At 38.1% G+C, this 23,377-nt stretch overlaps 1 protein-coding gene across 10 annotated transcripts in view; it reads left to right on the forward strand.

Annotated features, from left to right (window-relative positions):
• DOCK10 (dedicator of cytokinesis 10) overlaps nt 1-23,377 on the forward strand; it is a 213,013-nt gene that overhangs the window by 137,541 nt on the left and 52,095 nt on the right. For all 10 annotated transcript variants that reach the window (XM_067562553.1, XM_067562432.1, XM_067562498.1 and 7 more), the window contains 13 exons: nt 2,318-2,505; nt 3,456-3,521; nt 5,619-5,711; nt 7,644-7,767; nt 7,956-8,077; nt 8,595-8,681; nt 9,239-9,331; nt 11,192-11,310; nt 13,941-14,010; nt 17,783-17,896; nt 19,429-19,500; nt 19,615-19,761; nt 22,839-22,922. In XM_067562553.1, the coding sequence (XP_067418654.1) occupies nt 2,318-2,505; nt 3,456-3,521; nt 5,619-5,711; nt 7,644-7,767; nt 7,956-8,077; nt 8,595-8,681; nt 9,239-9,331; nt 11,192-11,310; nt 13,941-14,010; nt 17,783-17,896; nt 19,429-19,500; nt 19,615-19,761; nt 22,839-22,922 (1,379 nt within the window). The remainder of the gene's footprint in view (nt 1-2,317; nt 2,506-3,455; nt 3,522-5,618; nt 5,712-7,643; nt 7,768-7,955; nt 8,078-8,594; nt 8,682-9,238; nt 9,332-11,191; nt 11,311-13,940; nt 14,011-17,782; nt 17,897-19,428; nt 19,501-19,614; nt 19,762-22,838; nt 22,923-23,377) is intronic.

Below are 23,377 nucleotides of genomic sequence, written 5' to 3' on the forward strand. Positions count from 1 at the left end.
AGTTTCAAAATATTTTGATTGACTAGAAATGATTTTTTTTTTGAGTTTTTTAGTTCAGTTGGGACATTTTGGGTGGTTTTTACCTTTTTTTTTCCTCCCTTTTTTTTTTAAAGGCCAAATTAATATCAAAACACTGTTTTGAATCAAAAAATTGAAACAATAGGTTCAACTCTTTCGATTTTATTTTCCCAACTGAAACTATTCATTAAATTTGACCTGATTTTGACTAATAATTTCAGACCCATGGCCCATACTGGTTGAATTATACTAAAGGAATGTAATTCAGCTATTCTCCTTTATCATCACTAGTTTTGATTGGGAGGTAAAGGACAAAGGCTTCCATGAATGGCTCTTTCTAGCTTATTTAAGGAATACACCTGACAGCTATGGATGAAAATGACTGGGAGCAAGCATGGCCTTGTTTTAGTTGGGAAATTGCCTGGAAGAAAGGCTGAATCCTTCAAGTTTGTTAAAAAGAAAATACTGTAATTGATCACAGAAACAGCCTCCACATCTTGCCTCAACCAAATAGTCCTATAGAAGATTTATTCCGGCCTGAAGGTGGCATGACTTCTGATTGTGGAGGTTCTGAAGGGAGCAAGGGAGAGAGTTAGGATGTAAAAGACGCAGGGAGAGCTTGTTTGCATATCTAACTACCTCCTGATTGGCTCTAGAGTTTGCAGAGTTGAGCCTCAGATTGCTTTTCCTTGGAGTAGGTGAGACATAAGAACATAACTACAGCCATATTGGGTCAGACTAATGGTCCATCTAGCCCAATATCCTGTCTTCTGATAGTGGCCAATGCCAGGTATTTCAGAAGGAATGAGCAGAACAGGTAATCATCAAGTGATCCATCCCCTGTCTCCCATTCCCAGCGTCTGGCAAACAAAAACTAAGGATACTTCAGAGCATGGTTTTGCAACCCTGCCTATCCTGGCTAATAGCCATTGATGGACCTATCCTCCATGAACTTATCTAATTCTTTTTTAAATCCCCTTGTAGTCTTGGCCTTCACAACGTCCTGGCAAAAAGTTCCACAGGTTGACTGTGCGTTGTTTGAAGAAATACTTCCTTTTGTTCATTTTAAACCTGATGCCTATAATTTCATTTGGTGACCCCTAGTTTTTGTGTTATGAGAAGGAGTAAATAACACTTCCTTATTTACTCTTTCCACAGCAGTCATGATTTTATAGGTCTGTATCATATCCCTCCTTAGTTGTCTCTTTTCCAAGATGAAAAGTCCTAGACTTATTAATCTCTCTCTCCCTCCTCATATAAAAGCTGTTCCATACCCCTAATCATTTTAGTTGCCCTTTTCTGTACCTTTTTCAATTCTAATATATCATTTTGAGATGGGGTGACCAGATCTGCACACAGTATTCAAGATATGAGCATATCATGGATTTATAAAGAGGCAATATGATATTTTCTGTCTTATTATCTATCCTTTTCTTGATGATCCCAACATTCTGTTAGCTTTTTTGACTGCCACTGCACATTGAATGGATGATTTCAGAGAACTATCCACAATGACTCCAAGATCTTTCTTGAATGGTAACAGATAATTTAGACCCCATCATTTTATATGTATGGTTAGGATTATCTTTTCCAATGCACATTACTTTACATTTATCAACATTGAATTTCATCTGCCATTTTGTTGCCCAGTCACCCAGTTTTGTGAGATCCCTTTGTAAGACCGTCTTTGCAGACCATCCCGGAATCAGTGTCTCTTTCCTCCTCAGACTTGTGTAGTTCTGTAAGATATTTTCCTACCGAGATCAAATTGTTGCTGATTTAGTAGCATACTCTGGAATATCAATCTGTGTTTTTGTGACATCTATGCTGAGTTACTCTTCTCTCTGGATGACAGGATACTTAAGTTCATCACTTATCTCTTGAACTGAATTCAGATACCTGATTCTTTCATATTCTTTCAAATCTGGTTCTAGATAACTTATCTCTTGATTTCATTGATTGCCAGTTATGTAACAGATGAACTTAAAAAGTAAATGAGAAAATATATTTTAATGACACTTCAGTTGTATTTAGAGCTATAACTTTGCTGAAAATATAAGAGTTGCAATGATGCTACTATGCTTTGTCTTCGGTACTGTATATTCAAAGCTTATTTATTCAGTGCTATAATAGTTAACTTAATTGTAAGTCAGTGCAATTATTATGGATTTACACTGGTGTAAACAGTGATAGAATTTGGCCTTTGTATTTAGATATTGGATATTACAGCCTATATACTTATTATTAGTGTATTTATAAAATGACTTCATTTTCTGATTTTTTTTTTTTTTTTTTAAAGACTGTGTAACATCATCTTTTATCCCAATCAAGCCATTTTATAATACAGAGGAGCATAAACCTACGGTGGAAGTGGAGGAATTTGTACAAGAATCAACAAAATATTCCCGGCCTTATAGAGTATATAAGAACCAAATATACATCTATCCAAAACATCTCAAGTATGATAGCCAAAAATGCTTCAGCAAGGTACATTAAGCAACAATTTAAGGGCCTGATTTGGCCACTCTAAGCCCTGGTCTACACTTGCCTGGAGATTCAGCGGCAGTTGATGGGAGTTACGCAAACTACGCAGAGTAGCTTGCATAACTCACGTCGACTTCAGTGCTTCCCTTCTGCGCGCTGTCTTCACTGCACTGCGCCAATGGGAACCAGGTTTCCGTTGACGCAGTGCTATGCTTCTTGAGGGGGTGGTTTTACTCAGTCAACTTCCTGGTCGATTGAGTGGGTCTACACTGACCGCTTAATCGATCCAGAAAGATCGATCTGGCAGTGGCGACTTTGCCGCTGTCAGGATAGACATACCCTTAGTCATTTTGAGTAGTCCCTTAATCCATGACTAGTCTCACTGAAATCAATGGGACTACTCATCATAGCTAAAGTGGCAAAATAGGATCCTAAATTACTAAACTAACTTTCAGTCTCTTTGATTCTTTAGGGAACCTTTAAGCATAGTAAGAATTCCCTGGAAGTGATTTTACAGATTAAAGGAATCTTTTATGCTATGAAGGCAGTTCAAAGAAGAGGTAGTTCAGTAATTGATTTTTGGCAATGTTCTAGAGAAATATATTTTAATGTAAATATGTATACACATGATCCTCCCTGAAATGAAAATTGAGCGCTATATGCATATTCATACTGATTAAATATGAATTAAAATCAAGACAGGGCTAAATACTGGTTCCTTTACACTTTGCTTTTGCACAGTGCAGTTGAAGCCTAGGTGCTTGCAAGTTCTCCTTTTTACACATTTATTTCCAAAGAATTTTTGGGAGTTGCAAGTATTTAGGCTATGGCTCACCATCCATAGTGTTCTCCAGATTTTAAGCAAAACCTGTTATATTTCACACATCTTAGTTTGTATTTAATTTTGTGGGCTAACTATTTCTATTCACACTTTTCATGCATTACTATTACAGGCGCGGAACATAACAGTGTGTATTGAATTTAAAAGTTCAGATGAAGAAGGAGCCAAGCCAATGAAGGTGAGCAAAGACAAAGCACAGAACAATGTGTCAAAAGTGGTTTCTTATGAAACCCAGCAACTGAGAGTATTCTAATCAGGAGCATTTAAAATGTGAATATCGTAATATATTCTTTTAAGTTTCCATAATGATCCTTTTTAATACCTGTTATTAACTGTATCCGCTCGAAATGTCTACCCTGCAGTGCTAGTTCTATGATTAGGCAAAAAAACTTACAAAAGAAGGCCATTTTCAAGAAAAGGGCACTGCCATCATATACAGTATATTTTGATTTAAAATTTCACACTATTTTGCTTGTACTATACCTGAAAACAGCCTTAGAAAATCAATGAAGTGTTTTCAATATAGACTGCATAGGGCACAGATATTATTATTATTTATTATTTGTACCATCCTAGCACCTAGGAGCCTCAGTCATGGACCTGGACCCCATTGTGGAGGCATTGTACAGAGACAGAACAGACAGTCCCTGCTCCAAGGAGCTTACACCCCAAGACAGACACAAACAGATACACCAACAGCACAAGCCCAGGTTTTCACATTTGGATCATTAAGCCAGGCACCTAAATCCACATTTAAGCTGGATAAACTGCCAGTTGTATACACCAGTCCTCAGCTAGCATCAATCATGTTAGCGTCATTGACTTCAGTGGAGCTCTGCTGATTTACACGCTGAGGATCTGATCTGAGGCCTGATCCAAAGCCTATGAAAATGCATGGGAGCCTCTCCACTGTCTTCAATAGACCATGGATCTGACCCTTAGACTGAGTTTTTCCAGCTGTTGTGCGGATTTGTTTATTTACATTTATCCCATTAATTTTAATGGAATACCTCTCTACATCCCTAGAACGTCTTGAAAATCTCAGTACCTACATCCTTATTTAGCACTTAGACCACTTAAGTGCCTAAACTGGTATTTAGGGTCCAAATTTTAAAGAAAGTGTATGCTTGACTTCGGCATACAAATCTCCTCATGGTATGGTTATGTGTGTGCACACAGGTACGCACACACGTAGTTCCACCTTATATGAGTGCACTGGGGGACTTTGCGTACCAAAGTGAGTATAGACATGCACACTGTTGCAAACGCCCATTTGAAAATTAGGGTGTAGACACCTAAATGTGGATTCAGGTACCTAGGTTAAGTCTGAAAATCCAGGCCTTATTTACCATGATGATGAGGTACTTAGCATGGATTTTCAAAAGCAGCTAAGTGATGTAGGAGCATAACTGCCATTGAAACTGCCCTAGACATAGATACAATAGAACAGATCAGTTTGTTGTTTTATATATTTTTCACATGCTCTTCCTTTTATTTTAAGCAAAGCACTGATAGATATGGTTCATTGAGCCTGAACCTGGTAGCCTGATGCAAGCAGAACTTCTTTTGATTTAATTGGCGGTTTTGCCTCTGCAAGGACTGCAGAGCTAGCCCTACTATCCTTATGTTTGTGTTTAACCCACTGGGGAGTGTGTGTTACAAATCCCACTGTGTGCCGTCCACAGAGGAAATGAGTTGGTCCAGCCCCGAGCTCCTAAGCCTGGGCTCTTTAACTCAAGCTGTAGCAGCTCTGGCTTTTCATTCCAGAGGTCCCTGGTTCAGTCTTCAGTACATCAGCTAAGCTGCTGGTTGTCACAGATGCATGGCTTACTTAATGAACTGCAAAATGTGCAGATGGTGCATGTCAGAGTCTGATGTATTAACATGGTATTAAGGAGCTAAGATTATCAGTGTTAAATTTCCAAACTAATTTTGTGGCATATAGAGTTGTTTAATGAAAAGAGCACAAAAGTGGAAACACCTGGATTTTATTCTCAACTTCACTATTGACCATAAGCCTCCAATGAATATCTCTGCACCACAGTTTCTGCATACATAAAACAAGCTAATCAAGAATCACAGATGCTGGAAATAGAAAGGACCTATTAAGTTCCCTGGTCCTGCTAATGCAGGGAATTGTTGTTGTGTGGAGTTGTACTGTGTTCAAACAGTCGATATAAAGAAAAGACACTTTTGTAAACCCCTGTTGAGCTACAGCTATATTAGTATTACCAGTGAGACTTGACAACTAAACTGAAGTATAATATTTTAACAGTGTATTTATGGGAAGCCTGGTGGACCATTATTTACAACAGCAGCCTACACAGCAGTGCTACATCATTCACAGAATCCTGATTTCTACGATGAGGTCAGTCCATTCTTCACTGACTAAACAGCTATTACTCTGACAATATGTGTTTAATTAAAGGCATAGAAATGAAAAAAAAATGCCTGCCTGCTATAAGTATTCATATGTTCAGGTGAGTATGAGTTTCATTAGATAGAGAGATTTTTACTCACTGAAATAGATGCACAGCATGAAATAAAATCTGACCATTTCCCTTAACACATAATAATGGTTAGTGCTTCTTCTGTAAAGTCTTTTGTGTGCAGACTTAATAATGATCAGTCCTGCTCTCTACTGTGTGTCTTTATCAAAGGTCAAGATCTAACTTTAGCTCTGTTTAATATTTCTGTTACAATGTTCTTTAGAGGTGAAATTTATGCATGATGGACAAACCCAGCTCAAACCCCTCCGTATCATAAACACTGCATTGGTGTATTTTTGTGGATCCAGTGGCCTGAACGCACCACATGGCTTTCATGAAGTGGCTGTGGCTCCCCACAGGCATAGCAACAGCTTCGGGGGATGTAATGCAGCCCACGCCCTGGCCCTCCGTTGGTGAGGGATAGTAGTATCAAATGTACACTTCACCAATTGAATTTCACCCTAACCAATCTGGAGTGCTCCATATCCTTGAGTTGTTAGTGTTCTGACAGCACACTAACAAAGGAGTGTTGCTCTTCTAGACTTTGCATTTCTGATTTCAGTGTATACTAACACTAGTAATACTGCAGACAGCAGGACTGGTAATTATTCAATATTTTGCAAACAGTTGGCTTGGTCCTGCACTCTTAATTGGCAAAATTTTCCATTAATTTCAGTATAAATTTAGCCTGAGTAAAGAGCACAGATCAGGCCCTGTGGGTGGAATTCCCCCAAACACAGAGTATCCATTTAAACTCCATTTAAGATTTATGTTAAGAGCTTAAAGGGACCTGATTTTCACAGGTCATGAGCACCTATTGATTTCAGCTGGAATTGAGGGTACTCAGCACTTCTGAAAATCTGGCCCCATATGATACAGAGGGCCTCATGCAAGCACTCTGCATTGCGGCAAGTTCCTTCCAACAGGAGTGAAGTATTGAGTTCAGCCCTCACTATCTAACATAAACTGATTTGGGTTGGCCAACTGCACAGCATTGACCCTGACAAGCAACACATCTAGTGCAGTATCTAAAATAACCTAGTGCAGCAGCTAAATAAATTGTTTTAAACTGCATATCTAAATGCTCCTTTCATTGCTATATTTACGCTATTTTCACCTTTAACCTGATATAACACTAGAAATATGTCCTAACACAATTCCTGACTCTTACCTTAACTACAGGATTAGTTTAGGTACAACGTTACTTCATAACTAACGTCAGAAGTCCAACCCGTTAGTTACCACAGAAACAACTTTCAATGTATTTTTGCCTTGTGTTCCAATAGGTTAGTAACAGCCCACCTTGACTTTGCAGAGATTAGTGAACAATAGATGAGTTTTTCCTGTTGGGATCTCTGGGATTTATGACTCATCTGAGGTCATAAGTTTTTTATTTTCACATCAACTCTTATTTACCTTCAGTCTTTGTCATGAAATCAGTTATGATGAAGTATCATTAGTTTTTTTGATTTCAAGAGTATCCAGGCTGACTCATTCTTCTGCTAAAAGAGGAGTGATAGAGAATGCTGACTCCTGGGTAGGGTCAGTGTTAGGGTGATGGTGTTTAGATGATTGTTTCTAAGCAGTCTGGTTGAACAGCATTCTTCAGTTTTCAGCTCTGTGCTGTTTCATTAGAAACACAAACAGTTGTTACTCTAGTGAAAAAAGCAACACACGAATAAGAATTGCCAGCCAAAACAGCAGCTTTAATTAGAGATGTATAAAAAGAGAGATTTCTCCTTTAGAGCCCATCTCTTACTACTGGTTGATTCCCTTTAAACTAAAGAAAGGTGTAACCTTTTACATTTCAGGTGAAAATTGAGCTTCCCACTCGACTCCATAAGAATCACCACATTCTGTTTTCATTTTATCATGTCACCTGTGACATAAATGCAAAAGCTAATGCCAAAAAGAAAGAGGCTCTGGAAACACCAGGTACCTGCAGTAGAATTACTTTCAAATAATTCCTTGCTAATTTTTGTCTGCATTATATTTTTAGTGATATATGTTCATCTAAGGTTTAAGGATTTCAGAATTTCTATTTGTGGCTCTTATTTACTATGATCCCATGAACCAAAGATCTTATACTCAAAAATGTCATATTGATTTACTTTTGTGTGCAGTTGGATATGCTTGGCTTCCTTTATTGAAAGATGCCCAGTTAGCTACTCAAGAACATAACATTCCAGTGGCAACCAGTTTGCCTCCCAGTTACTTAAGCCTTCAAGATCCTGCAAGTGGAAAGGTATTAAGTAATATTTATGTTATTCAAAAGAAATAGAGATTGAAGTATGTGTGATTGAAATGCTTGGGCCAGATACTCATTTATGCCTTGCTGGCAGTGTAAAGAAGCCATTGTGTGAATGATATAGTAGAGCATACTATAGAGTAGTCATATGTACATTATTCAGTTTTTAAGTTAATATGTGTACCACCAGATTGGGAGAAAATTATGCCTCTTCCAGTAGTGAGCTGGGAAAAGGAGGTACCCCACCTGACTGACAGTGCATGGATAAACCATAAAATGTGGATCTAGTCTGTTGCTTTGTGGCATTGACAGAATAGTGGGGGAACTCCCATTGTGACTGCCTCTGCAGCAGCTGAGATCTGAATATTTAAATAATACAGTAGCCAGACCTGCATGAACTTGAACATTCACAGAGCTGTGCCACAAAAAGTGATGCAGAACTGAACCGTGTTGACATGTTTATACTTTTATGGTGTTTGTAAGTATGGAAATAAGAGGAAAACGTTTTTTACAGTATAATGGAAGTGACATTAAATGGGTAGACGGTGGGAAGCTGCTTTTCAAAGTGTCTTCATTTGTTGTGTCGACTGTAAATACTCAGGTGAGTTTGCATTTTTTCTCAGATATCTTTACCTGTTGATCAGAAATGAGTGCTAGGAAAATCCTGACAAATGATCTTAATATATCTTAAATCTTGTATGAATCTGTTCTTCTAACATTAAAGATCATCTGAATATAGGAGAGAGAGAGAGTGAGAAATTTAGGGAGCAAATACCTCTTTTAAGGAAAGAGAGGAATTATTTAGGATGATACAGGAGGGTATAACTAGAAATTGAAAAACATCTTAAGTTTGAGATCTGTTAGATCGTGGGAAAACCCCATTACTCAGGACACTTAAAACAAGACTGGACAAAGCACTAGAAAACATATTCTAAAAAGCAATGCTCTGCTGGTAAGTGGATGGACTACATGATCTAATCCTTGTTGGTCTTTTCCATATCTGATCCCTATAATTTTACGATACTGTGTGCTGTATGGTGCTGTGAAAGCTCCTGTATTCTAACCACCATGACTGATTCATTGAGATTGTTAGCAAATATTTGAATTGTAGTCCAGGCTGAAACAGGCATTAACTTGAGCATGTGTTTCCCATTTTAGGATCCATATCTGAATACCTTTTTCCAGCAGTGCCAAAAAAGAGAAATGGATCTCTCCCAGCCACCTACCTCAAGCTTTGTCATGTCCTGTAAGGTAAAATAATTTAGAAATGTTACAAGTTGATGAAGGTAAATAAATTTTAAGAGCTAAATTTTAGCTCTCTTTGAATTTGCCTTCCAAGCCAGCCCAGGGTTCTAAACTGCCATTGGCTGGATTGTGTCCCAAGGGCAAGATCATTGTGAGGGAGGGCACATTGCTGTGCTGTTCCAGGAGCTTTGCAGAGAAGGAACTGGGGCTTGGGGAGTCACAGTTATCTTGCTGTTCCACTCTCTCTCCAGACAGTAATAATTTTTTTCCATGCCTACTTCTTCCCCTTCCCTTCCTGCATGAGATGGGGGTAAGAAGTGGGCATGCAGTGCCACATACTTCTGCATGCCTGGACCAAAGATAAGGGGAATCTTACTCTTGCTTGCATTCCCGTATGGATGCACACTCCTACAATGAATTCTTCTGTACTTATGCCAATGAATGAGCAACAGAAATAGCAGTATTAACTTGTAGCTGTATTCAGGCTACCTGAGGTCAAAGAGTAATCCATGTGGCAGTGGGCAAATCATAGGGGCCTATCCTCAAATATATAGGACGCACTTCTAGTACTCTTCTGAGGCTGAATACAACAGAACTCTGAATTTGGAGGGGAGCAGGAAGGAGCTAGACTACTGAAGGGCAAGTTACGAAACAGATCCTATTTCCTTGGTGATAGTCTGAATATAATAGGTTAAATCTCTAGGTTTAGAGATTATAGTGAAGGATATTTTTCTCCCGCTCCTCCATTTTCATATTAAACACAATTAAGCTGATTTTATTAAGCTGTTCAGTAAAAGATAATTTTGCTGTAACTTTCCAATAGTCATGACATTTCTCTGGACAAGTGTTTAAAGATGTCTATTATTTTTGTGTTAATAGGTATGGATGTACCTGAATGTGAGCTGTTTGATTTTTTTTTTTAATGTAGTAACAATTAGTCCTGATTGAATTTTAAAAATTATAAATATTTTCATGAATAAAAAGCATTAGGTTCAGTTTTCTCTATTATATTAATTATTTCTGTATATTCAGATAGTCAGTAGGTATTTGGGAAAATGTTGTGAATACCCAAAAGTTGCACAAATTTTAGCATCCAGAAAGGCATGCTAGAAGTGCACTGTTCATTACTTGCTGATCTTTGTCTGCCTCTTTATTATATTTCAATCATCCAATCAGGAAACAGAAATAAAATCATGGGCGTTAGGGGACCAATCACACAACAGAATGAGATTACAAATATTCAAAGCGAACAGTTCATGAACAAACAATAGGCAGAAAAATATTTGCCCAAACTTTCAGCTTTTATTTACAAATCACAAACTCATTTGAAGAAAATCAGAGAGCTAAATCCATTACAATTATTATTTTTAATTAATAACGCAATTAGCTCTATCAGGTAAGATAATGGAGAGTCACTGTCCAGTATGTCTATAGCGTAACATTGTTTTTAATTAGTGTAATTTTGACTTGGTCATAAATATTTTATTCAAAATGAAACTCAGCATATGAGGTCTCAGCCCAGGTATAATATTTTCTCAAAATGTTCGGGGAAAAAAATCTTTAAAAGTAGGAACTTCAGTCCTTCACAATGAAAAAGAAAGGCAGGTAATAGTTTCTGCATTATAATCACAAAATAATCAGAAGTTGTAAAATCTTAAGAATAAAAATTCAGTGTGCAGATTCATACTTTAAGAAAATATCTTGACATAGAGCATGATTCTTTACTGTCTTACACTGGTTTAATTCCACTGCCTTCTCTGCAATTACCAGCTGGTGAAACCAGTGTAATGAAGTAGAATTCCAGGCCCTGGTGAATGGCAGTTTATGTCGGAAATTTATCGTTATTTTTCCTTGTGTCTAATACAGAATTTACTGAAAATTGAGAAGATCCACGTAATTCTGAATTTTCTTCCTGTGATCTTGAATCAACTATTTTGGGTTCTGGTACAAAACGACGTGGATGAAGTTACCACTGCTGTCACGAGGTATCCAAAAATGTGTTATATATAATAGAATTAGGGCCAAATTCAGTCCATAGTGTGATTGTTGACATGAGTGTAGTTGGTGTTTAGATTTTAATAGAAGATGAGCTCATTATCCTAAAAATGCCTGACTCCTAACTCTAACACAGAGCTTTGCAAGTAAGTCAGGTAGCTAAGTGGGGGGTATGACATCACGTAATTGACATCACCCAGAAAATTATTGTTCCTATGCCCAGTATTTCCATGAACAGAAATTACGACTGGAGTAAATTTAGCAGTGTCATTCCCCTGGTTGTGGAGACCGAGCTCATCCCGATAGTGATGTACTCGATTTCCAAAAGAAGGATGTCAAACTTTTTTCTATGACCCCCTAACTGCCCAATTAATTAACATTAATGCCAATTGGGGACTAGACAGTTTTGTTCCATGACAGAATTAGTGTTAGTTAGGAAAACACAATAGTGAAACAGTTGGGTTGGAAACTGGAAGGGCAGCCTTTATTTATGCTCAAATACTTGGCTATCCACACACCTGGTAAAAAAATGGCTTCTCAGTGTTTACCTCTTTCTCTGTGTATTGGCTTTGTAACAACATTGTTGATGTCAACAGCAACATGTACAGCTGTGCACTAGCAAAATGCCGTGTATGCCTTTCATTGTTTTGCCACTGTACATGTGTGCACATTGTATTTTGTTTTGAATAACTTAAAGTAGCTTGTGTTGAACAAGCTAAAAGCTACAGAACAAGAACTTGAAACTGTTCAGGCCTGTGAAAAAAATATGTTCTTTATACATTGTCTTGGTTACGGACTTGCCTTGGGCCCCAGTCGTACAGTCATTACTCTGCCAAAATTCCCATTGATATCAGAATGGTAGGGAATGACTGGAACCTTGGTGAATAATTTGGTCATTTATTTAGTTTTCAAAGAGCACTAATCACGTGAATCATAATAAACGAGAAATGGTTTGCAAAACAGTTTTAAAAAATTGATGCTTTTTTGGATTATATAGCAGGAGTGTACAGAAAGCATCTAAAAAAACAAATTGGCAGTAATTAAACTGTGATACATGAGTTGGTTTATCAGAATAAAAATACATTATAGTGATACTGATTAATATGTATACCAAATACTTTTGAGTTTGGAGTATGGCCCACTAGGTCTTAACATTTGGGAACTGCTGCACTAACTGATTTTTTTCCATTCTTGCCGCATAAAAGCAGGTTATTTATTTTTACATTTTGCAGAATAAATCCAGTGAATCCTGCCTTAAGTGCCCACTCAAAGAAATGGCGTAGCTAAAGGGGATGTTTTCTAATCAAGATGTAACAGGCTTATGTTCAGTACCTTTGTGAATTCTGGGGTGATGTCTTAAAAACAGGGAACTCTAAAAAAAACATGGCCTCTGGTGCAGGTTTAATTACGTACAGAGAGGTGCCTTGATGGAACTTTGGCAAAGTGACTCGCCAGCCAGTGTGCTGCCTTTGCTGGGTTTTTGCTCTGTAGTCCTGCTAACCAGGCCCACTAGTGGTTTCTTTTGTCTTGTGACTCGGCCCTCAAGCTTGCTCACTTTGGTCTGACCCCTTTGGGGGTAAAACAGGGTTTCACCCATTAGTCCCAGTAGTCCTTCCAGCTGCTTGTGTTTGGAGTCTTTCTGCTAATCTTCTCAGAGAGGCTGTAGAGGAATCCAGTCCCCCCCTCTACCCTGGGTTCCGGCCCAGAGACCCTTGTAGCAAGTGGTTAAGATCTGTCTGGTCGACCTCCTGCTTCTTCTACAGGCTACTCCCTACATTAGCCCACCTTCTTCTCAGGGGGTTCATATTTGCAGGAGAGGGGGCCTCTGCCTCAGGGTCAAGGGTACTAGTCCTAGTTCTCAAGGCAACAAAGAAAAGGAAATTAAATAGAAACAGAAATAAAGAGTAGCAGCATCTCTGTCGTACCAGGATTGTCCAGCCACCTGTCCTACAGCTCTGTGCTTGCAGGCAACTAAAGGTAGCTTGGCTCTCTGCTGTGCTCCTTTCTAGGAGCTGAGGGTGAGGTTTGTCCATGCTCCCAGGGTGGGCCCTTCTGCACTGAGCTTCTCCCTTTTTAAGACTCCTCCTCCAAGCCTGGTATTTAAAGTTGCTCTTTAACCCCATCACAGAACCCTTCCTTCCTAAGTGTCCCTTTGCCAGAGTTCTAAACCCTGAAAGGTTAAGATAGAAATTCTGACATCCCAACCTTAAATGGACTTTGATTCTCAACACTCTCTAATTGTCCTCATTGCAACTTCTTCATAATATTCCCAGATCCATATAAGCATTGAAATGTTCTCCAGACACGTGTCGTTTTGTCTTCCAATAATGTAATAACATCAGCATCACAATTGTTAAAATTGTTATAACTGGGTGTATTTTGGTAGAATAATAGTAACTTTTTAGAGTGAGGCTCTGTTCCAGCATTGTGACCCTTACACGTGAGCTACTGTGCCCCCATGAAGTGACCATGAAGTTCCACATGGGCACAGCAAATTGTCCACGTGCTGTTAATTGCATGGGCAATTTTGAATCTGATGTACAACAATGTGATGTAATGTAAAGCATGTAATGATGTTTTTTCTGCCTCATGGTACAAGCTCAATACTTTTCTTTTCCAGGGTTCTTACTGACATTGTTGCCAAGTGCCATGAAGAGCAACTAGAATACTGTGTCCAATCTTATGTAAAGGTATGAAATATCCAATTGACCTTTGGTTATCTCTTGTACATTGCACGTTATTTCCGTTTTCTCTTTGTGATACTTTCTTGTAGTTTTTCCAGTATTTGGACAGTTACCTTCTGCCCTGTTAGATGGTGCTGTGGTTAGGGCACTAGCCTAGGGCTTGGGAGATCCAGGTTTCGTTCCCTGCTTTGCCACTGACTGCCTATTTAACCTTAGACAAGTCAGTTAGCTTCTCTAAGCCTCACTTCCCCATCTGTAAATATGGGGATACTATCACTGTGATGTTTGGAGGATGGATACATTAAAGACTGAAGTGCTCAGATACTATGGTGTGGGGGGGCATATAAGTACATGTTTGATAGATTTATGTATAGTTCAAGGATGTGTTTTGCAGCATTCACATTGAGTAGTTTTATCACTTCATATTGACCAGCCATGTGTACTGCGTGCATATAAGGTATTTCTCCAATAGCAGTGAATACATTACAAAAGGTCAAGTGTAGTTTAATGATAATGTTTACTAAGGAGATGTTCCTGAAAGCTTTTCTTTGTGCTTGCAGATTCCTGTATGTTTCTTCTGTTATATATTCCTAGCTTTCTATTGTTTTCTCAGGATATCTTTTTTTCCTCCAAGTTACTGTATATTTGTACCTGGTTCTGGGATCTGAAATACTTTATTTACTGGCATCGATCCTTGCACATTTTTGTAATTGTGAACTGCTTGTTCAGTTTCTTCCATCCAATTCTCATTTGGGGGAACGGAGCATATGTCTATACTCAGTTACACAATTGGCCTACTATTTTGATCTCAGTGAACTTACGATGATGTTGAGAAAGTCAAAATCACAGTGTCTTTAAAATGGTATCTTTGTTCCCAATATCCATCTAATATCCCTTGAGTTAGCATAAATAATGCTACAGATCAAAACAGTTAATCAGTAAATAGTTTATCTGAAGTAACAATCTGCTTAGTATAGAAATGTATTTTGTAAGTCATTCACTAAAGAACAAGGAAAAGGCAATTGCTCCTCCTTGGATTTTGGAAAATTTGTACCCAGACATTATTAGATGAATCAGGGATTTGGCAGTGCAGTTGAATCACCTGCAGAGATATCAATCACTATAATGATTTAATACACTTTATTTTTGTACCTCCTTCATTTAGTCATTCATCTCAGAATGGACAAAGGAGAATCTATAGTATTTAAAATGTATTGGAAGAGAAAAATAAAAGTTATCTTTGCTTTGCCTCTAGTCCTCCGCACATAGAGGTTTTGTTCTTGTCTACTCATTTTCAGTGATGGTTGAACCAGATACAGAACATGTCAGAAATAAAATAAGAGAAATTCATACCATTCCAATAGTTATAAAAATAATTTGAGTGACATATACATGGATTTATAAATCTGTGAATGACATGCTGATTTATCCTGAAACAAAGGAGGCTTTCACAGAGTCTAATAATAACTATAATCTATTGAATGAAATTTATGCAATGTAAAAGTTTTAAAAACTGCCCTGCAGGGCCAATGAAACCAAAATGGAAACACACACTATTAACTGAAACTCTCAGATCTTCATGAACAGAATAAGGAAAATGTGAGACAAGTTCTATTAGGAAAGAAACCAAAGACTCTTTCAAGTCCAATGAAGCTAAATGCTGCTAAACTAACTACTTCAACATGCAAAATACCTTCATACTTTGTCTTTATATACTTTATGTCTTTGCAAGGGATATTTTTCAATGTTCCATTATCCACATTCCGATCTCAGTTATGCTGGTGTAAACTCAAAGTTTCTCTGAGTCTAATGAAATATTCGGATTTGCAGTGGTGTAACTGTGTGTAAAATGTGGTCCTATGTAACTGTCAGCTTAGTGCATGCGGTGAACTGAAATATTGTATTGATCACAGTTCTGACCACGTAATAGTGAAAAGCCAAAAAAGGGTGCAGCCACTTTATATTTCAGCAGCGCTTAAAATGAGCTTGCGAACTGGTGCATGTGCAAATGGTTGCTGCTGTACTGCTCACTGCGGTGAGCACGGCTGCAGTATGTGAATGACAAATCTTCAGTTTTCACTGGATGCTTCAGCTCAGTGACTGAGTCATAAACATGTTGTGGTTCCTCACTATGTCAACGCAGCACTTGGGAGAGATGAGTTCAAGTGGCTGCTGTACCGCAGCCTTCCTGTGTGACTCTGGGCAAGTCACAAAAGGCCAGATTTTCCAAGGTATTTAGGTGCCTGAAGATGCAGATCCCAGTGGGATTTTCAAAAGCTCCTAATCATTAATTTCAATGGTGTTAGGCATGTAATGTGCTTAAGTACTTCTGAAAATCCCATTAGACTTCCTATCTGCATCTTTAGGCACCTAAACACATTTGAAAATCTGACCCTTAGCCCTTCCTTGCTTCAGTTTTGCATCTGTTTTTAAAAAGAGGTGGGGGGAATAGTACTTCCCTACAAAGAGGGGTGTTTTGAGGATAAATGTATTAAAGATTTTGAAGTGTTCAAATACCAGTTTCTAGATAGGTCATTGTGTAAATAGGCCAGAAAGCATCAGGACCCTTTAGGAAAATTCATGCCACTTAAGTAGAGCAGGTCAGGAAATTTTCAACAAAAGAGTTTTATGTTGAAATTGAAACATATCAGCTTCAATGACAGTTTCATCAAGAAAGATATCTCATCTCCAGAATAGAATTTCTAGTCAGACAGAGTCCTCACCCAAAATAGCCATCGCCTGGTGCTTAGGGCACTCGCCTGGAATGTAAAAGATGCAGGAACTTGAACGTGGGTCTCATACATGCTAGATGAGTTCCTTCACCACTCATTTTAGGGTAGAGTGTGTTCACTCACTCATTCTCTTTCTTCTAGAAAAAGTTCAAAATGTCTCAGTTTTATGTCAGTGTGGAACAGGATATTTTGTTTTGAAATCTCAAAAATTTGGCAGGATAAGAAAACCACTTCCCCCAGCTATAATTAGGCATTGAGCTGTCTGTTGTGGCAAGAAGGCTGAATATTTAATAAGAAAATGTCATTTGTTTTAGCTATTTTGACTTAGTGCTGCTGGAAAAGATGCTTTCTAATAATTAACACAATTAAGCTGCTGTTATTTCTGAGCCATCAATGAATTCTTTCACCAAAGTATTAGTGAAAAAAAATAGGTGAGCAAAAAAAAATAGTAGCAAATAATATGTGATTTGTGTCCATGAGCAATCTAGTAAAGGAATTCTGTTCCATGAGCTACAATCTCTGGAAAGGGATGCTGTTCCCCTTCTTCCATTCTAGTGGGTGCTCTACCCCTTTCAGGATGAAGAGTTGCTATCAAGTAAGCTGTTGCCATTGGAAGAAAGGAACAAGGGAAATATGAACCTGATTAGGTGGGTGAAAACCCTCCTTTCTTCCCCTACATGTTTACTCTTCCTTTTCTGGTGAAGTGGCTTAGAAGGGAGTTCATAAGAATCAGATTCTGATGCCTGGTGCCCTAATGAAAAAAAAGAATCTAGATCATGCCAGTGATTTTTAAGCAGAAATTCCCCTTGATTCAGATCAAGTTGAAATGAATGGGGAGTACTGCTTAAAACTCAGATTCAATAGGAGGAGTTTTGTACCTTGTTGTTCAGTGAATTAAGCTTTGTATCTATTATTTTTTTTAGCCAAGATATTTTGGCAGGCAAAGATCAGCACTACAGCTATTCTTAGAAGATGCATTGCTTATGCGCCACTAATTCTTGCTAGGATTTCTATAAGTTTTTACATTATTATTGGTTTTTCTTCAGTATGTATTCAAGACCAAGTCATCCGAAGAAAGGACTGTTCATGAGGAGCTAGCCAAGAACGTGACTGGTCTTTTGAAATCAAATGATCAAGTAACAGTGAAACATGTTTTAAAGGTGAATGATACAGTTTTAAAAACTAGTACATTTTCAATATTATCACAATTTTCTGCTTCAACTTCCTCTTCTCTTTCTCCCCTGTGCGCTTTGCACATATCAAAGCCCTAATAATTCAACATCTTTATCAGACTTTCTTGTTGTAGTTTTGTGAATTCTCAACATAAGGCATTGCATAGTATATGGTGATTTTAAATTGTACTATTCCTCCCCCTGTATCTCCTTTCTGTTATTCCAGAACCACTGTGAGAAATATAATCTTACACGATACAATGAGAGTTAGAACATTAAGGGTGACTTTTTTTTGACTTCACAAATGGTGGCGGGAATCACAGCCCTGATACATATTTATAAATAGGATATATATTCAAATAACATGATTTTAATGCAGTTACTATTGATTTGTAATCAGCAAAATATAAAAGATAATTCTGATAAGTGTGAAGAGCTGCCAATATTATTTTTTTTTAAATAACCAATTAAAAGGATAGCATTCTGGCCACATGCACATCCAAACATTTGGCATATCCTCCACAGTGGGCTGGGAGGGAACTCATGCAAGAACTAGCTATGCTAGCTTTACCCCAGCTGAGGACTTCCCCATACCCAGGGGATTCTCAGTTGTCCTGATCCAGAGAGTTCCCATCTCTTGTATACCACCATATGAGCAGAAATGAACTGGAGAAGGTGGAGACAATCTGGGCCATGGTCTACTTACATGTAAGAAATGAAATGGCTGTTTAATAAAGTCAAAGTCATTATTGTTATACACATATGTGACATCTGCTAAAGTAGTTATCCATGCACATTCTACTGTAGACTTTTCAATAGGTCAATTTATTTCTACTAAAAGATACTAGAGATTGAAGTCCTCTGTTCATTTGTAGTACCATCACATTACAGGACAAGCTTCCCAACTGTGGCCCACCAATCTGTGCAAACGACTGCTAGTACATATTCTCAGTGTCCTTTCAGTCCTTGGCCTCTCTGCCGAGACTGCCATGAAAGGTTTCAATTATGCTACTATACTTATTGTGTGTCATGTATTTCTGACACACCTGCTTGCAAACAAAGCACAAATTAAGACAGAGGTTTAAATATGAATGGAAGTGATCATTTGTTCACTCCTTACTTTTTAATAAAGGGAAAGTCACAAGTACCAGATCCAGCAAGGTACTGTGTGGCTCAGCTCCCCAATGAGGTCAAACAGAAGTTGCAAGTTGCTCAATTCTTCACAGGATAAGTCCCAAGTGGACTTCAATATTGTCACAGTGAAATGTCAAGCTTTCTAATTTTTCTATGGTGTCGATTCTATCAGTACGTACTGCTGAGAATTGCAGACCATTCCTCTAAAGAGGAATTCTGAGATGTAAAAAAAAATGACAAAATAATCTATGCAGTCATTGTAGCCATGTCAGCCCCAGGATATTAGAGAGACAAGGTGTAATAAAAGACCCACCTTGTCTTGACAAAATAATCTGTTTTCCAACACTAATATTATCATGTGACTTTCTCCATAATATTTTTTGCAGCATTCCTGGTTCTTCTTTGCAATTATCTTAAAATCAATAGCACAGCATTTGGTTGATACAAACAAAACACAGGTAAGGATATACATTATTCTGTAATAAAATACATTTTAGATTAATTTCTACCCAAATAAATTTAACCACATAAAACTCTGCGTACTCTGAAGTAATAATCTGATCTTTTCTTAGGTTCCTCGAACTCAGAGATTTCCAGAATCATTCCAAACTGATCTAGACACACTGATAATGAACTTGTCTGACCATATTGTTTGGAAACACAAAGATGCTCTTGAAGAAACAAAAAATGCAAACCAGGGCATTGCCAGATTTCTTAAGGTGAGATGCTCAGTCATTACAGCACGTGCATTTATTCAGCCATAGCTAAAGCAGAGTGAAGGGTATTAAATCTCCGGTCCAAGGGAATAAGAGCAATCCAAGTGAATGATGGCTGAAGATGCGGAATCAGCACTGATTTATAGTACAAATGTTTCTATGCCCTTAGGTGTGCCGCTGGGTCTGTGGGAATCCAATGCTGCATATAAGTCTGCAAAAAAGCTTCACAATTTATCCTGATAAAAGATGTGGCAAGGCTCCTCTTTCACTATGTCAGCCTCCATGTTTCCCCCCAGGGGGATGGAGTAAATCAATCCTACTCTGGAGGTTTTTAATTCTTAACTATGGTTTATTTACCATATTTACAAGGTGGGCCTCAGAGTAATCCCAAGTAGTTCTCTTAAGCAAAAATCCCCAGAACACATTTCTTTGCCCCAGAGAATTGACCTGTTATGCTGCTTTCTGCTCATTAGCCCTTCCCCAAATTGAAGAAAACATAAAAATTCCCCTGCAGGAAGAAACTGCACCCTACCTAGGGGAATCCTTTTCTCCCTGCTGCCCCTAACCCTGCTGCAACTTGTTTCTTCTCCCTCCTCTCACTCTCTCACCCAAAGAGGGGTTTTTGAAAGTCCTTGGCAGCCCTTAATTGGACTCAGGTGTCCCTACTTAATGTGAGGTAACCTCTTTTCAGTTCATAGAGAAAAGGACCTTCACCATTATAGGACTGATATACCCACATTCCACCACTCTCTTATAGTTGTCAGGTCTGATTTCATCACAAAGGGTCCACACTGACAAATAGTACAGTTCATGGATGTAACATTCAAGTAAAGGAGAAGTGTATTGATGAATGGAAAGACTGTTACAAAATCAAGCTGCTGTAATTTCTTGATCTACTGTAGGACTGACGTACTGTATGGTTGAACTAATATGTGACCATCATAACAGCATAAGTAGCCAGCTTTTACACACCTGTTTAAATATTGCAAGTATTCTGTAAGCTACTGAAGCATGCAGTTATATGTGTTATCTCAGGAAAAGTTGTATGTGTTCTAGTCATGAATGATAATTTTTTCACAATTCAACAAGGACTCTTGCAATCACAGTCACCCATCGGTTTTGTCTGTGGAACCCAAATAGTAGCTGTTATGAGCACAGTAAAAAATTGTCAGCAGTGCCGAAGTCCCATTTTCAAAAATGATTTAGACACTCGCATCTCATTGAAAGTCAGTCACTGAATTCAATGGCAGTTATGTGCTTAATTACTTTTGAAAATCCCATTAGACACTTGTCTGCATCTTTAGGCATGTAAATACCTTTAAAAATCTGTCCTTTCATGAGGTTAACAAAAGTGCCTAAGTAAGTTAGGTACCCAGTTCCCATTGACTTTTCATGGAGTTAGATGCTTAACCTACTTAAATGCTTTTGAAAATTTTACTCATAGTTTACGCTAATGTGTGTGGTGGATAAGTAAAGAAATCTGAAGTAGTTTATCTGTTTTTGTGTTAGCTTTTCTCTGATTGCCAAAGTATCAGTTACATGTGTGGTGTGGCTTTGCAGTATTCTTTCATTTACTTGATAGACCACTACTTTTTTCCCCTCTTTGTAGCTACTATGGGATGGTAGTAGCAATAAGATTATTTTTTTCCTGTATCCCTCAATCACTTGGACATTCTCCAGTGTCTGCAGTGATCTCATTATTAACTAAAGGGTGAGGAAGAATTAGCATTTAGGACACAGTGTGGCCAGTTACAGAACTGGACAGCTGGGCACAGGAACAATAAAAATCTTGTGACATAGTGACATATAGAGTGTCCTGTACTATATACACTGAGACAAGGGGTGAATTTCCTTGAGGCAGACTGAAACGCAGCTCTTGAAAAAAATATATGAGAAATGAATTGTTTCTGTGAAGTTATCAGAAAAACCAGCAATACAGAGGATATACTCTCTCTCTCGCCACACACTTTAATTAACAAATAATAGATCTGCAGTCCTCTGAAATGGTCTCTGTTTCAGTTGTAGTATGGAAACCTTATCTGCTGTTAACCTAGCTGGCATAAGTTTTATTTACCCAATACATTACATCACTGAGAGTGTGACATTATCTTGATATACTAAAAAGATGGAGAAAGCTTGCCAGTATTTCATGTCATTCTTACACTTGTGTTACTATTGCAGTTCTGCATGTTATTTTTTCATGTTATATATTTAAACAAGCGATAAAGCAGTGTTATGCTACAATTGAAGTAATCTGGTCCTTGGTTTTTTTCTGGTCTGCTACAACAAATTATGTAGATTGAAGAGATGACTTGACATCTCCAGACCAGATTTTGCAGCAGCCTGATTTGAATGCCATGTATTGTACAATCTGGGGTTTGTTATTCTTGTACAGTTCAAGAGCATCTGTGATCTGGTTGATGTACATGGTCCCCAGGAATACAGTTCTTATCTAGCATGTTGACCCTGCAAGACTGTCCCACACTGGGGAAGAATATCAGTAACTGTTTGTAGGCATGAGCACTACAGTAACCTTTATGTCTCCCAGTGATTTAGCCTCAGCTGTCATCAAGCTGCTGTTCTCATCATAATGTAGAGTAATGACATGAATATTTGCTCCCAGAGAGATAACCTAGTTCATAGTCAGTGAGTTTTTTGGCTGGATTCAAGAATCATTGCTTTGAAGCAGATATTTAGGTCAACTTGCATCACATGCTTCATCCACTTATTCAGTGCTATAGTATTTGAAGTGCCATCAGATTAATCCACTCCTAATTACTTGCACACTATGATAGTAATTGGGTCTGTAGTTCTGTTAAAAATGAAATATTGAACCTGTTTATCACTACTATTTTCTTAAACAGTACGATGAGGCAGATTCACCACTATGCTCTAGCTGCTTTGCACTGCTTCAGTGACATAAGGCACCTATAAAGCAAACTTCACCAGCCATTTAAGCCAGGCTTACAGATGCCATGCATCACTGGAAAGGCACAATGCAGACAGATTGTACTGGTAAATCTGGCCCTGTGCTATCGGTTCCAGATATAAAATTATAAACATTCTGGTTTTTTTCTTAGCGCTGTTTTACATTTATGGATCGTGGATTCGTATTTAAGATGGTCAACAACTATGTAAGCATGTTTGGCCCAGGGGATCACAAGGTATGAGTTATATTTTTTTAAAAGGGACTTGATAGCAGAGTATTTTCAGGGTGAAACTATTTAGGATCCATGTTGTAGTTACTCCATGCTCAGAAGTAGAGTTGATCAAATTATTTACAATAAATAATGTGTTACAAATTTAGGCCCTGATCCTGCAAGGAGCTTCACATAGCTGGACTCCTGTACCCATGCAAAACTCAACTGAACTTCAGTGGGGATCTGTAGATGCACAGAGGTCAATCCACGTGTAGCTCCTTCCAAGATCAAGACACTAGCTCCATTTTAGGTGAAATTAATCCTCATTTTCCTCTAATGTATTTGTAAATACTCTCTGAAATAGCTTGACCAGCAGTTTTCAAAATATAGGTCGTTCATTCACAAACTGGTCTGATCAACTGTTCACTACTTATGTCGTGTGATTAGTAGCATAAGTGAGGTGGTTTTGTTTCTGCTCC

This window comes from Emydura macquarii, unplaced genomic scaffold (genome assembly GCF_026122565.2).
Source record: "Emydura macquarii macquarii isolate MOO-44397 ecotype Brisbane River unplaced genomic scaffold, CSIRO-AGI_Emac_v2 contig_18, whole genome shotgun sequence".
Lineage (NCBI taxonomy): Eukaryota > Metazoa > Chordata > Testudines > Chelidae > Emydura > Emydura macquarii.